Here is a 16,893-nt window from a genome sequence, read left to right as displayed (position 1 = left end):
ACAAACCAGGAAGAAAGACGGATGACGTTGATGACAGTAAAATAGGAACGTTTGAGACCAAGTCGAGTTTCCTAGGGGTGGCTTTCTTGAGGGAAGGATGTGGCCACGCTGCAAGGCGATCTAATCTGATGTCAGAGGAGGCTGCTCTCAGGTAGTGTTGCTGTAAAGTGGATCCCCCTTTAGGTCAATGGCTTGAGTGACTAGGTTTTCTTTTTTTTTTCTTCCTTATCCGCTAGTCCCCGGCCCGCTCAGGATCTGTTTCAATGGCATCAGTTGCAGTTGGTAGCAATTAACCTCCAGAGCGGGCTTTGCCTGTTCTAAAAGAGGAAATAAATCTACCGAAGCACGTTTCGTAAACGCCTCTATTTCCTAAACAGACTGGTCGGATACAAAGAAGACAGAGTTTCAGATTGATTAGCAGTGATTTAATTGCCTGCTAATTTGCCCAGTGTGAAAAGATGCAGGAGTTGGCTTCTCCTTGCCTTCCCTACTTCTACTTTCAGCTATGCCAAGTATAGTTGCTTTTTCTAGCCCCTCATCTACTTTTGTGAAATGTCCTAAGTAGTTCTTGCTTGCTGTTGATAATCCTTAATTATCTTCTAGCACATTAATCTATAACAGAAAAATGGAGTTGGAAGGGACCTTGGTTTTCTAGTCCAACCCCCTGCTCAGGCAGAAACCCTATACATGTGATGGCGAACCTTTTAGAGACTGAGTGGCCAAACTGCAACCCAAAACCCACTTATGTATCATCTGGTGCTGGATGGGCGTGGCCCTTTGGGTGGGTATGGCCAACTGGGTGGGCGTGGCCCATTGGGTGGGCATGGCTGCAGTGGTAATGGCAGACTGGGTGGGACTAAAATGTTAAATCAATCAATTCCAACTTTGCGAGAACCCCCCCCAAGAAGTTGAAATTGATTGATTGAACCTTTTTTTTTGCACATGGTGGTGGAGGCCTAAAGCAAAAAGGGTTTATAAAACCCAGCTGAATGCATACGACTGGGGTGATGGCACGCGTGCCCACGGAGAGGGCTCTGCGTGCCACTTGTGGCACCCGTGCCATAGGTTTGCCACCACGGCCCTATACCATTTCAGACAAATGGTTGTCCAATCTCTCTTTAAAAACCTCTAGTATTGGAGCATACACAACTTCTGTAGGCGAGTCGTTCCACTGATTAGATCTAACTATCAGAAAATTTCTCCTTAGTTCTAGGTTGGTTCTGTCCTTGATTAGTTTCCATCCATTGCTTCTTGTCCTGCCTTCAGGTGCTTTGGAGAATAGCTTGACTTTTCTTGGTGGCAACCCCTGAGATATTGATGTCACCCCTAGTCCTTCTTTTCATTACACTAGATATACCCAATTCCACCAACTGTTCTTCATATATTTTAGTCCCCAGTCCCCTAATCATCTCTGTTGCTCTTCTTTGCACTCTTTGTAATACTTAATCTATCTTTGAACTCAAGAAAACAAAAGTATTATTTTTGCTGTCACCTGTGAGTTCAGCTAAGCATGCTAGTTAACATGATTGTCTTTTTAATATTTAACAACCCAGATTTTTCATTTTCCATGTTTACTTTCATAGTGAGCACTTCTAAATCCAAGAGGTTTCTTTTTTACTATAGGGGTGCAACTAGTATTGTCCCATATATCAAATTGTTAATGTTTGTTTCTGTATTCTAGTAGGCTGATTAGCTAAAATTTGTATTTATATACACTGTTAGACACACTGAATCCACATTGCCATATCTATTGATGTATCAGTTCATTTAACTGAACGTGGCCCTCTACTTGCATTTTATAAAAACAGAAGGGTTGGCTCCATGACAGTTTTTTTATTCAGCAAATGAGTAAAATCATCTTATTTGGGAAAGGCCAAATTAGTATTTTGAGACTAACATTTTATTGATTATATAGCATCTCCAAGACCTCTTGAGTTAGAATTAACTAGCCCTGTATAATCAGGGAGGGAGAGACTTTTAATTCTTCTGCATTTTTTGCAAAGTCAGATGCTGAAACGAAAAGGACATGGTGCTGTTTTATACTAGCACTAACTTTATAGAGCAGTCTTTCTCTAAATGTTCGATTGTATGGTATAGTACAGGTCTTCTGAGAGACCTGTGAAGACAGAATTGTTCTAAATTATTATTATTTTCTGATTGATACTAATTCCCAATGGAGATATATGCATTTTTCATAGGGGTTTTTAGTCAGGTTATTTCTGAATCATTAGATTTTTTTATCATGGATATTTTAATATTTAATAATAGTTATTATTGATATTATATAGCTATTTTAAAGGGACGCGGTGGCTCAGTGGGTTAGGACGCTGAGCTTGTCGATCAGAAGGTCGGCAGTTTGGCGGGTCGAATCCCGAGTGCCGCGTAACAGAGTGAGCGCCTGTTACTCGTCCCAGCTTCTGCCCACCTAGCAGTTCGAAAGCATGTAAAAATGCAAGTAGAAAAATAGGGACCACTCCGGTGGGAAGGTAACAGCGTTCCGTGCGCCTTTGGCGTCTAGTCATGCCGCCACATGACCACGGAGACATCCTCGGACAAACGCTGGCTCTTCGGCTATGAAACGGAGATGAGCACCGGCCCCTAGAGTCGGAAACGACTAGCACGCATGTGCGGGGGAACCTTTACCTTTACCTTTTTATAGCTATTTTAATGTTTACTGTGGATATTAATTAAAATTAAAAGTAAAATATTTTTAAACCCTAGAAATAAATTATGATGACTTTTGTAAGAAAGAGATGTAACAGAATTATTTTAAGTGACAGTTTATATTTGTTCCTTTCATTACAGAAACTACTCATTGTTGATGAGAATCCAAAGACGTACATTTCAGTGTTTCCCCCTACCCTATAGTTCACATAATGAGTTTTTCACTTGTTGCCTATGATGATTCTGATTCTGAAGCAGAGACTGGGAGATCTGGAGATGTTATTAGCAGTGAAATCAATCTAACAAATTCTGCTGTGGATGTTGTTCAGCCCAGTGATGACTTAAATATTATTTCTGAGAAAAAAGTCAACTCTGTGGAATACATGGGCAGCTCCGAAAAGAACATGTGTTATGAGGATACCTTTCAACAGCATCTACAACCTAATGAAAAGGCTATAATAGCAGCAGTACAACAGAAATTGTACCCTGTTACTTTGACAAAAACAAGGACTAAGTATACCCAGCCATTAAATCCTTTATTGGAACCTAAAATACCTTCAGGAAATGCATATGCTCAGAAGAGGGGGCATAATGACGGAGATGTAACTATTCAAAAACTGAGACCATATATTTCAAAAAAAATGCAACAGGAAAAAAAGGAATACCAAAAAGAAAGCGTATCTTCTCCAGTTAAATTTAGTACAGCTGAAGATAAAATGTCAGTTAAAATTTCCCAATATATTATGCCATACATAGGATCAAAATATGCAGTTACTGAAATTCCAAAGAACTTGGTGTTTCACATGGCTGAGCATGGTGGACCAATTAATGCAGTTTGCTGGTGTCCTCTGCAGAGGTGGAGCCATATGTTGCTTTCTGCCTCTATGGATAAAACTGTCAAGGTAATGTGTTGCAATATAAATGTCTTTAATTAACTTATACAATGATTGAAGCTCCCTTCAAGCCTTTTTCTAAGCTATTTTAAACAAAATATAATTGTATCTTGTCTATAACAATCTGAATTAAGATAAGATTGTGTGTTGATGAATATTGTCTGTACACTTTGTGGATGTGAAAAATACTGAACAGTGCTACCGGTTTCATCTAATTCTTGGTTAAGGGTGAATGGGAGAAACAAATTATCCATAGCAATTGCAGGAGCAAAGGCCCATCAGGCATAGCCTCAGATGAACAGTGGGCAGTATCTCTCTCGCTTTCAAAGCTGCATTTGGGTTTTTGAAGCCTGGGAGGGACATAGAGTCATGAAAAAATGTTTATTTTTAATCCCTTTCCAGGAAAAACATTTGAGGCACCAGCCTACACCCTCATTCTGTGCTAAGTGTCATAACCTGCTATTTTTTTTAACAGTCAGGACATCACGGCTAGCTTAGTCCTTGAAGTTTTATGCATTTTTTACACAAAAGAAATACCACAGTTTCAAAACAGATAACTACCATTTGTGTGCATACATTGTGCTTATCCAGCAGAATCAACTCAGAAATATTCAGAAATAAGCTCCAGTGAAAACGGTGAGAAATTAATAGTTTGGATTTTAAAATCTTCTTTGGGCTCACAATGTATTCATTTATAATCTTCATCTTGACTTGATGTTGTCAGCTTGAAGGATGCCCAGGTATTTGTAATGAACATCTTCATCCAGACTTTTAATTTTATTTCCATAGGCTATCTTGATTCCCTTAGTTTTCATTATTTTCCTCCATTGATGGTAAAAGTGGCACATTTATCCAATTCAAACTCCCATTTGTTGTATATATGGACAGTGTTGAGCAGTGATTTATTATTATTGTTGGTCGCACAGTTATCCAGATTTTTAGATTATATTTGGCATTTTTATCCACCTAATATTTATTCTTATTATTTCAGTAATCAAAGCACTTCTTACTTCCTACTTTGTTGTCTAAAAACTTAATTGACAAGAAGGCCCGTTTCTAAATAAGAAATAATTATGTTTCCTAATTTAAATGTGAGAGGCATATATTGCGATGAAATAATTTTTATATGAGAGATATGCTGAAATGGTCTCTTGAATTCCTTTTCAGAAATGCAGATTTGCAACTGGTACATTTGGACAATCAGAATTTAAAATTAAAAAGCCATTTTTTTGCTAATAAGTCAAGGATTGAGAATCATTGGATAAAGCAACATTACACACACACACACACACACACACACACACACAAAATGCATATAGTTATATAAATGTTGAAAAACTACTGGATACTAGAACTTGAGTAACTCCTGTTTAATTGTTTTGTGGAATAACTATTGTAGAAGTTTATTTTTTTTTAAAAAAGTGATTAATACTGTTACTTTTGTTCTTATTGTCCTGTAACTTTAAAGCCAGTAGAGGGCACAATTAGATTAAATATAAATGTTGTAAGACTAGACTTCTAACTGCAATTTGCTTCTCAACTTGCTTGGTCTGTTATCGCAAAAAGGCAGCATACTGTTTAAGGTCATAATTGCATTCATTCTGGGAAGGAATTTTAGTTACTTTAAAGCAATTGCAAGGATCAAAAATATGTTTATTTTTGTGCCTCATTTTCTAAATGTAGTTTTCCTAACTTCATTTGTACTAATGAAGTTTAGTAGTTTCAAACCATATGTGTCAAGCTACACTTGAGAGAGAAGGAGTAAAGAAGTTTGTGAGCTCAACACAACACTCTACTCCTTCTTCAAGGATTAGATAATCTTAACTAATCTTGTGAATATGGTTGAAAAATGGAAAACCATTTGTCTGAAGTGGTATTAGGCAGGGGTAGGCAACCTTGGCTCTTTTATGACTCGTGGACTTCAACTCCCAGAATTCCTGGGCTTCCTGCCTGAGGAGGGGGGTTGGACTAGAAGACCTCCAAGGTCCCTTCCAACTCTGTCATTCTGTCATTCTTTTATTCTGTTAATCTCACTGATAATTGTTATAAAGAATTGTTTGGTACAGTGTCCAAAGTGGACCTTTGTTGGTCTACTATTCTGATGTGTTTTTCAGACAAAAATCTGGCTGGGGAATTTTGGGCGTTGAAGTCCAAACATCTTAATGTTGTCAAGGTTGAGAAACACTACCCTAAGCTAACAAAAAGTTGACTGATATCTGCATTTTAAACAAGGAATATTTCAACTGCCTTCTGTAAATATGGTTCAGGGTGATTCACAGAATATAATAGAATAAAAATACTACTACTACTACACAATACTACTAAAGGTATTCATTTATTAAATTTAATGTTACACATCTGTCCAATAGGGCAACTCTGAGTAACATCAACAGCAAAAGTAAACTAGTTATTATTATATACAACAAATAAATTCCAAAGTCTGAATAAGCAAGTGGAGTGCATGTGGCCTACTGGGTGGGCATGGCTGTACATCATTTGTGTCAAGGGTACCTATGGGGGCCTGGGCAGGAGTGGGACAGATCTGAGGGTCTCTGGCAGAAGGAGTTGCGACCAGGGCAAGTGCCAAGACATGGTCCACTGGAGGAGCCTCACTGTTCCTCTCAGGCCATGTGGGGGGGAGGGTGGCGTGGAGGTCAAATGCCCAGCCCAGCCCTCAAGCACCCACAGCACTAAGCCCAGCCCCACTTCCCAAGGGGCTGCCCAGCTGCACTTACCTCCTCAAGGCGGCTGCTGCTGTGCTTGCTCTCCTTAGCCTGGTTGCTCATGATGGGTATGAGGGCAAAGTCAAGAGGGAGGCCCACTCCCTCTTCATGTGAAGAGACCTGGCTTTGTATCCAAAGCTTCCTTAGCAATAGGATGGGAGACACCCCCCCCCAGGATAGGCCAGGAGGAGGGGGCAAGGGGATGGTGAAAAGGCAGCAGGGAAGGACTAAGGCAGGACTTCCCTTGGACCCTCCCTCTCTTTCTTTCCTTCCTTCCTTCCTCCCTCCCTCCCTCCCTCCCTCCCTTCCTTCCTTCCTTCCTTCCTTCCTTCCTTCCTTCCTTCCTTCCTTCCTTCCGAGTGGTGGGAAAATATTTGAGATGAGGGAGGGAGAAAAACAGGCAAGAAACGCAGCTGGGGAAGTGTCATCCTTCATGAGGAATGAAGAAATGCACCATCGCCTGGAAGTGGCCAACACATGGCCCTCGCCTACTTCACATATCCGGCTTGGTGGGCTCTGGGGGAGGAGATGCCATGAGCAGCATGAGAATCGATGTTACCTGTGCAATGCTGCCCAGCACCCAGCCTGCCCGGTTTTGGCTGGCAGCGGGTTGCTCTCCTCACAGTGCTGAAAGGCTGAGCCGGGTGGCTTGAATCTGAAGACAAGTGCAATACTGCCCAGCCCCTAGCCTGCCCAAAGTAGGCTTGTGCTGGCCACTTCCAGGTGATGGTGCATTTCTTCATTCCTCACAAAGGGTGATACCTGCCCAGCGCGTGCCCAGTGGGTGGGGCTGCCGCGGCAAGGGCCAGTCCCTCGCTGTTTCCAGACGGCCTTGTGGAGCTAAGACTGAATGCATTTCAGCATAGATGACCACCACGAAATTGTACATTGGCTCCCGGCCAGCCTGGGCCAGGGCCAAGGGAGCTGGGGCCATTCCCTGTTTCCAGGGTGGCTTCACGGGCCACATGAAACCACTTCGCAGGCCGGATCCGGGCCTCGGGCCTTGTGTTTGACATATCTGAGTTAGAGTAAGAATAAGAGCGTGTGATGGATAAGCTGTAAACTTTACGATTGCCTGAACTTTTCTCCCCATCAGTTTCCCCATTTCCTTTTGCTGCACCAGCATTTTGGCTGCTCTTGTTATGGTGGAAAGATAATAGCTAATGTTGACCCAAAATTGAAATTAACTGCTCTTTGTACATCAGAGTTTTTCTGGGTCTATTGTAGATTGCTAGAATCTTGCCAGAACTTTATGTCTGTCTTTTCCTACATTTATCTCTGCACAATCCCCAATGTTTTGGTTCAATCAAAACATACAGTACATGCATGCATGTGCAATCTGCAAAGGCAACTGGGATATTGTTCAGTCATCTTTTGCAGTAATTGTATTGGTCTCAATGTATTTGGTGGGTTAACCATATGAGATTTATGTAAATTTATATATAATAAGGTTTATATACTTAATTATGAGTAACATTTTTTTTTAATTCCATTTATATCCCGCCCTTCTCCGAAGACTCAGGGTGGCTTACAAGCTTAGCAGTAGCCTTCATTCTATGTATATGCCTGCTTATTAGGGCTTTCACACACACCCCAAGCGGCATTATTACAAAGTCAGCTTAATTGCCCCCAACAATCTGGGTCCTCATTTTACCTACCTCGGAAGGATAGAAGGCTGAGTCAACCTTGAGCCTGGTGGGACTCGAACCTGCACTAATTGCAGGCAGCTGGTGTTACTTAAGGAGGCATTTAAGCATTTATTATTAGAACTGAGCTTCCCTTTATTTAGTTTTTCAGCAGAATGAAGAAATATTCACCCTTTTAGTTACAGTGGAAAACAATTGCTAATAGGAAAGTGATTGAATGGGCATAAAACATAAAACATAAAAATGTATGTTCTTCATCTGACCTATCATGGCCCAACTCTCTTAAAACAGTCTAATCATTTTGAAAGTACAACATGCATTTATTAAGCAGGCAAACAGTTACAGCCTACTCCGGGCTCCCAATAGAGCCTTAACAGCTTACTGAGCAGCCCTGAGCAAAAGCAAAACAGCCACCGACTGTGGAGGGGTATGTTTTACTACCGCTTCATGTTTTTTCTTCTTTGTATGTCTTCCTATCTAGAAATACAATTATTATTGCATATTTTACAAATATTGTATCTTACATGATTTATGTCTATGTGTGTGATGCCTTCGAGAGTCCTGACTCTTGGTGATTCCCTAAGACAAGTCCAGGAAGTTTTCTTGGCAGAATTTTGGCAGTGGTTTGCCACTATATTTTCCTTGGTTGAGATGAAGCAAGTGACCCATGGTGACGCAGTTGTGCTATTAATAAATTTGCCAGGGTGTTTTTTTTAATAGGTTTTATAACACTTGGTTTTGGGAAAAGGAAGTTAAATTTGATTAGCCCCTTTCTCCTGAAAGTATAGATGGTCCAACCAGTGGTGGGATTCAGATAATTTAACAACCAGTTCTCTCTGAAATCACAGGCCCCTTTAAGAGGCACACACATAAAAACCAAGCTAGGGCAGGGGGTAGCTGCTCCATACACCCTGCACTTGTTTACTTCAGGGTCCCTGCACCCAGGCCACTCCCTGCTTAGTTAACTCCCCCCGCTGGTTCAATGACCCGTCTGCCTGCCCGCCTCTTCCCTTTGACTCCCCTCCTGAGCTGGACTGCTATGCTACGGAGGATGGACATTACCCAGTCCCCCTCCACCGTTTCAGAGCCAGGGGGAAGTGATGGTGAAAGGCTCTGCTGCTGCTGCACAACCACCCACGTCTGCCACTGGAGGGGCTTCCTTTGGTCCCCGCCACTCCTGCTGCCACTGCTTCACCCCACAGATTGCCTGCCTAGCGGCAGCCTCCTCCTCCTTTTCCACCAACTCTCCCATGGCTTGCGCCATGACCAGGGGCGCAAGCCTCCCCTGCTGGCTCCCTCCATCAGCCCTAATATCCCTCCACTGGCCCTCCATCGCTGCCACCTGCTTGCATGAAGCAGAAGCCTGTGTGGGCTGCATTCTTCCCAGCCAAGAAAGAGAAAGGGAGAAAGGCAGCTTACGGTAGTTTCCTTTGCCTCTCTGGGTGTCCTTAAGTCTTCCTTCCTTCCTTCCTTCCTTCCTTCCTTCCTTCCTTCCTTCCTTCCTTCCTTCCTTCCTTCCTTCCTTCTGCTGGTCTGCACTTTCTTGCCCCCCTGCATCGGCCAGCATCTCCCTTCTCCCTTTTGGAAATGGCAGCGAACTGGCTGGATCCCAGCACTGGGTCCAGTTCTGCTCCCCCCCATGTAAGTGAAAGTTGTTCTTTTTGAACATACTTTCAGTCCTAATTATTTTTAGGCACCTAATTTATGTATTTTATTCTTTATTTGGGTAGTTTCAGGCTCTATATTTTAACCTATTGCCCAGAGCTTAGTAGGATTGGGATGAGAAATAAATACTGGAAAATAATTAATCAGAATAGTTGCTTTGTTTGTGCAATGTTATATAAAAAGCACACTTCTCTTTAAAAGGTTCATTTCATGTATATTTATAGAGCAGGGCTTTTCCACCAGTGGTACGGGTACCATTTGCGGTACATTGGCACCTGGCAGGTGGTACATGACCATCCTAGAAAGATGGTAGCAGGGGAGGGGAATGAGCTGAACAGGTGGCAGCACCGCACAAGCCTGAGCGAGAGATGGCTGGAGCTGCAGGGCTGTCAGGGCTCAGTGGAAGCACCAGGAGCAGCGCTTCTTCGGGCCTGTCAGGGCTCATAGGAAGCATCAGGATCAGCGCCAGGCTCCACCTGGAGCTCGGCGCTGATCCTGGGGCTTCTGAGCCCAGAAGAAGCGCCGATCAGCTGGAATGTTGCAGCATCTCCAGGGTCTTGTGATTTACATTCAGATGCTTGGCAACTGATTCATATTTCTGACGGTCACAGTGTTCCAGGGTCATGTGAAGTTTTGTTTTTTTTAAAATCCCATTTATATCCCGCCCTTCTCTGAAGACTCAGGGCGGCTTACAATCTAAAGCACAAATCAATGTACTTAGCAATAGCCTTCATTCTATGTATATGCCTGCTTATTAGGGCTTTCGCCCCCCTCCCCAAGCGGCATTATTACAAAGTCAGCTTATTGCCCCCAACAATCTGGGTCCTCATTTTACCTACCTCGGAAGGATGGAAGGCTGAGTCAACCTTGAGCCTGGTGGGACTTGAACCTGCACTAATTGCAGGCAGCTGGTGTTACTTCAGGAGGCATTAGCCCACTGCTCCACCAAGGCTCCACCAAAACCTGCTGCAACCACCCAGCAGAGGGGGGGAAATAAAAACCAAACACCCCCCACCCCACCCTTGCTGCCAATCCTCAACAGAAATGCTCACAACAATGAAAACCTCGGACAGGAGGAAGAGCGCTGCCGGGCGGGCAGGCAGGTGTCTTGCTCGGCTGTGGTTTGGGGGGCACTTTTTTCAGTGCCATTATAACTTCGAACAGTCTCTAAGCGACTGTTGTAAGTCGAGGACTACTTGTACTTACATCACTTTTTTTTCTTTTTCTTTTTTTTTCTTTCTTTCTTTTGTTATCAAGTTTTTGACACCTTGCTAGGCGCCTGGTGGTACTTGGATGTTGCCATATCCTAAAAGTGGTAAAATGGGTGAAAAGGTTGAAAAGCTCTGTTACAGAGTACAGTAGTGGCCAAATTGTGGAAACCTTTTGGGAAAAGTGTACAGTAGAAATGCCACCTTTGGTTAAGTTTCCACCATTTTTTCTTCTAATTTCTTTATAACCATAGTTTTGTTCACTTAATAATACTATTTTACATCTCTTTCTGGGCAACCAGTCAACTCTTTGCACCATTACTTTAATTTTATTACGTTTTACTAAATGAAAGAACACAAAAAACCCAACCAACTTGATAGCGATCACATAACACACTAACAAATGTCTTAGTCTCAGCTTCAATACATGACATCAATAACTGAATCCTACTGTGATCTGATTGGCTCATTGCCAAAACAAGTTCAAATCTGATTGGCTTTCTAAACTCTCATGCTCATTGGCTACAATCAGATGAAGGAAAGCTACCTGATATCAACCTAAGCCAGTTGTGCTTCCTTTTTCTGGTTATTTGGCTATAACCTTTCATAGAATACAGTACAGATAATTGAACAAACTTTGTTGCATTACATTCTTGATTAAATTATCTTTCCATTGATATATAATGTTATGGTACTAGTAAAAAAAAGTGGTGTTATTAGCCATCAAATCTCAAAAATACACTTTTCCCAAAAGGTTACCACAATTTTGGCCACTACTGTATGGTGTTGATAGATAATGGTTTGGAAGATAGTGTATTATGAAAGCATATTTTTCAAGTACTCTTCATTGAAATTGATGGCAGTGATATAGAAGTAAATCTTAGCAATTTTTTAGTGAACTGTCTGAAACAAGTTTTCCCCAACATAGAATTTCTACGGAAACTGAAAGTTGTCAGATTTGACTTAAATGTTATCTTTCTAAAGAAACTTATAAATTTGCATTTTCAACTATATGTGAACTTTATCTACAAGTAAGGTTATTATGCCAATTAATTATATCATCTTTCTAGCATTTAAAGAACAGTTTATATATTGTTGATGTCAAAGTCCAAAATGATATGTACACTGATTCAAAGGAAATCCTTGTACATCTGCAGTTAGGAAACCTATACATTGTATATTTCCTACTGTTCAATTCCAGTTTTGACATGCCATTTCATGGGTGATATTGTGGGAAAATACAGACAAATAGGGAATTGATTTCCCAAGAGGAGTATTTAGATTAGAACAATTTGCTTGAAACCATGTAGGTGCTTGAACCCTTCGGGGTTAATATTGTAATTGTTAACCATCTCTTTCCTGGAACTCTACCATAAGTTTTAGTATATTGAATTGAATCAATCCTCAATATATCCATATCCATGCCTACTGGAGCTGCATTGCAAATGTCTGGATGACCAGCAGAGTTATATTTTCTGTATTTCTTTGACAAATAATTTTTTACCCAGAATATAATGCATTTCATTAGCTTGCTTTTCTACCTGGAATTATGCAAAACGTAAAGAAATAAATGATGTATGGATGTATGGATAGATTTTATATGGTTGATCTATCTGAATCTAATGAATCATATTTTGAAGAATTTCATTCTCGAAGCTGTTTGTTTAAAAGGATTCTTACTTTTAAATAAGTGTTTAGGCTTTAATGATTGTGGAAAATCCCACTCAGAGTTGAGATCAATTTAGTGAAGTGCAATTACATTAAGTTAATTTAATATATTAAAAATAACTTTATATTATAAACAGAAAAATATTCCTTTATGCTTGTTTCAAAATTTCTTCTCATTCCTCTCATTCTTCTTTTAACTTTCCTCTGAGCTTCCTCTGTATTCCTTTACAATTTTGTTGAACATTTCATATAGAGTATTGAAAGCATTTTTACATACGGTAAAAACTTCAGAAACTTTGCAAATTTATTTCTTGAGATTCAGGAATGATTTATGTGTTATACCGGCAAATGAGGAGGCTGACAAAAACATGTATCATTTTTGGCCTAGCCCTGGCCTAGACTTTGCACATTGTGCTAGGAACTTAAGCAATGGCTATGATTTCCTTCAGTCTCATAATCGTCAGAAAGCAAAGTGCAGCCTGTAGTCTTTTGGCAGAAAAAAAATGTGTTAGGTTCATGGTGGGTCAGATTAATATTAGCATCAGCAAGCCATGTTAAATTTAAAATAGATAATAGATAACATGTTCTATGCATAGTTTCAGCAAAAATGTACAATTTTAAATATACCATGCTTTGCCTCTGAGTGGAGTACTTGACTGTGTATTCCCCAAAATAGGCATGGCAGAGCAAAGAAATAAAAAGGACTAGGTGAAAACAAATTAACATTAAACTTAAATTGATTAGTTCTATGGATTTAATTCTATGTGCATTTATAATTCATTGGCAGTTTTGGTAAGGGATCTGGGGACTGCATGATGCACTTGAAGATTCAGTTTGTGTTCTGTTAGATCAATTTCTGAGCAATTAAGGCATATTGAACTAGGTGAGACTTGATTTGAGTCGACAGGCAGAGAATGCATTTTTAATTCTACCTTTTAGTACCGTAGTTTTTCATGCTAAGGTTGTGCTTGGTTGTATTTGCTGAATTTGGTCTGCTCTGGGATTGATGATCTTGATGTGGAATGAAAAGCGGTGTATATATAGATAGTTAAGAATAAATACATCCAATAATTGAAAAACAACCTGAAAAATAGCTGTCAAATTTGCAATTTGTAAGCCTAAAAAAATGCTATCTTTAACTCAAAGGCCCATTTTCTTTTCATGTCATTTTTCTTTTCTGTATAATGAGTTAATTGCTATAATGTAATAAATTTTATTTCAGCTAATCAAGTACTATCTTTTAACTTGATTTCTCAGTGCTGAAGAACCTGAATTTCATCATTCCAAAGGTTATGTGAGGATTTTGTAAGGTAATGCGAATGTGGAAATGAAATCAAAATGTGGTTATGTGTGCGTGAGAGAGATAGAGGTAGAGGGACAGCAAGCATGTACAATATTGATTCCCCCCCCCTTCTGTTATGTTCTTGTATTGAAAATCTCTGCTGGAAATCTCCCTGGGAATGCTCTTAATCATTGATAGGCAGGTTTGTGGTGCTGGTAATCAAGGGAAAAAGTCTTTCTGATTTTTTTCTGTTTTAATATATTTTTATATGTTTAGTTTTATTCTTTTATAGCTATAAATATATACCGTGCATGTAAAATGTTTACATATCCCTGTTAAAATGCCAGGTTTTTGAGATGTAAAAAAAATCAGACCAAGATAAATCACTACAGATTTTTTTCCACCTTTAGTATATGTAAGCTGTACAGTTCAATTAAAAAACTTGACAAATATCATATTCCTATATGTTGCTTGTTTCAACATTACTGATGAATGTGTACAACTAATTGTTCACCTCCAGCTAACAGACAGATGATAACCTTCCTTTCTTTTTAAATAATTTAGATGTCTATATTTTTTATTGTTTTTTAACTTATTGTAATTGGGTTTTTAATTAGAGTTATAGGGGTTTTAGATTTTAATTAAGGATAATTTAATCTATTTTAATTGTTATTAATTTTTGTATTGTAATGTTGTTTTAATTGTCTTGTGAACCGCCCTGGGTCCTACGGGAGAAGGGCGGTATATAAGTTTAATAAATAATACTAATACTAATACTAATACTAATACTAATACTAATAATAATAATAATAATAATAATAGTGATTATGGAATGAGAACCAGTTTTTTTAGTGGTAAAGGCACCAGACTAGAAACTGGGAGATTTTGAATTCTAGTCCTGCCTTAGGAATGAAGTCAGCTAGGGCCAGTCACGCTGTGTCTTAGCCCTAGGAAGCCGGCAATGGAAAACTTACTTCCGAAATCCTGCAAAGAAAACTGCCTGGACGTATCCATGTAGTGTCAGGACTCAACACTGCCTCAAAGGCAATAATAACAACAAAATGATTATGAGAATATACTATGCTCATACCCTCTCTCTTTATATATTTTATGATTTGGCCCTGGTATTTCATTGTTCAGCCACTGCAGGCTCCCCTCTTTTTAGAACTTTTTATTATTAGTCAAGTACTGTATGCTTCTCTGTGTGTCCATATGTGTCCATGCCTGTGTGTTTATATGCCTGTGTGTATCCTAATAAATATAAAGATATATTAAAAAGATAAAAAAAAACCACAGTGTGATTGGGGGAACTGATTTCACCCTCTCCCTAGAAGCCAAAATATCTTCCTTTAAAGTCAGGCTACTGCGTTGAAAGTGCTGGGCTTTGATGCATGAGACTGTGCAGGGAAAAGCTATGGTTGGATTAGTTGTGTCTGCCCCTTTTCCAGTAATTATTTCCTTGTCCCTAAGTTGCCTTCGTCCTGGCTCACACTCTTTGGTGTTAAGAGCTGTCTGTTTCTGAAAGTCTTGAGTGCTACCTCGTCTTGGGGAAGACCGTGTCTCTGTGAACTCTGTTGAACCCCATTCTTTGTCTCCCAAGAGGTAGACAAATGGAGAATCCAAGTTTTGGGAAAAAATCCTAGATATATATACCTGAAAATTTTCTGGAGTAACATACAGATATAATCTGGCAGCAAAGAAATTAAGAATGATGATTCTATAATTTTTATGACATTGTTTTTTAAAGGCAGTAGCATTAATTTTTTTTTGCTACTTTTACAAATATGTGGACTCTTAAGCAGATCTGTAGTTTTTTATGGTAGATAAAAGTTAAACATCACATTTTTCCCTTTATGGAGAGGAGCAACTATAATGGCATTATATCTGCAAAGCCCCTAGAGTAAATCCCAGATTCCCTGATTTTTTTTAAAAAAATTATTCTATCTTTGAAAACTGAGGATGCGTAAATAATTGTAACACTTCAAAGTGAATGTCCTTACTGGAATGCTTGTTCTGAAAACAATAACAAATTATACATCTGGGTTTCTAACAAATAGTTAGCAATTGCAGTGTTTTGGAAATATGTGATTTTGTTAGGTTGTTTCTCAGAAGCAAGGGTTAGCATTCAAACTTTAATTGGTAGATTCTGTCAATATGTTTTTTTCAAAATACATTGTAGCCAGAATGATACGCTGTAATACCTTGCTAGTGTTAGAGGCCAGCTACTGTGATTGTTTTGCACTTGAGATGTCAAAAGTATAAGTTTCAAGCCACGCAATTTTATTGTAGATAAAACTGCTTCATCTCTTTTAATAAGTGATTATTGTCTGAAAGTGGGTAGGACTATTTTCGTTTCGTAGATTGCATAAAGATCTGGTCCTGAATGTATTAGAGTAATGAAATAAATATAGCTAGATAACTAGTTTCATTTATTTTATTATATGAAACTTTGTTACTCCAAAGTCTGGCGAAACCTTTATGTTTTTACGTGTTCCCTGAATAAGAAGAGAATGACCTCAAAATCTTCCCCAATCTCTAGGCTCTTTGTTTTATGAATGAAATCAGGTAAGAAAGCTGTGCACTCCGGGTAGTGCACAGCTTGAAAACACAAAATTAAACATGCTTCTTAAGATACTAAAAATACATTGTTATTGGCATCTCCCAATAGCAAGATATATTAAGCCTTTTTTAAAGCTGCATTTTCACTGTCACTGGAGGTAAGGACCATCATTTAAAAGCATGGACTTTTAGCCCCATCCTCTGACTCTCTTGTCTCATCCTCATATAGGAACTGTGAACTCTTTGCTTCATACTGTTCTGCTGGTAACAGAGAGTCTTTAAGGTGTCTGGATATCAAACCATAGTTAATGAAGAAATCACATCCCACCCTAGACTGGCAGGCAAGGTGTTATATATAATCTATCAGTAAACTGTACTCTCTCATGCACTAATGATGAGACCTAACCTGGTACAGGAAATTCTCACTTAACAACCAGCAAGTCTATTGCTAAGTAACAGGCATTAAGTGAGACATGTGACTGCACTGGACTACAACTTCACTTTAGTTAAGTGAAACATCCACAGTCATTAAGAGAGATGTCATGCGACCATGATGTGATTTTACTCTATTGACTCTGCTTGTTG

General features: G+C 39.5%; 1 protein-coding gene across 3 annotated transcripts in view; it reads left to right on the top strand.

The window, feature by feature from the left end:
* The first annotated feature begins 48 nt into the window (after positions 1–48).
* WDR25 (WD repeat domain 25) overlaps positions 49–16,893 on the top strand; it is a 118,556-nt gene continuing 101,711 nt past the window's right edge. For all 3 annotated transcript variants that reach the window (XR_014027256.1, XR_014027257.1, XM_081333991.1), the window contains exons 1-2: positions 49–151; positions 2,806–3,566. Coding sequence is in view for 1 of the 3 variants with exons in the window: in XM_081333991.1 (XP_081190117.1) it covers positions 2,877–3,566 (690 nt within the window). In the remaining 2 variants the exon portion in view is untranslated. The remainder of the gene's footprint in view (positions 152–2,805; positions 3,567–16,893) is intronic.

This window comes from Vipera berus (assembly GCF_964194415.1).
Source record: "Vipera berus genome assembly, chromosome: 1".
NCBI classification, from domain to species: Eukaryota; Metazoa; Chordata; class Lepidosauria; order Squamata; family Viperidae; genus Vipera; species Vipera berus.
The sequence above is the reverse complement of the archived record's forward strand: the minus strand, read 5'-3'. Positions and strand labels throughout refer to the sequence as shown.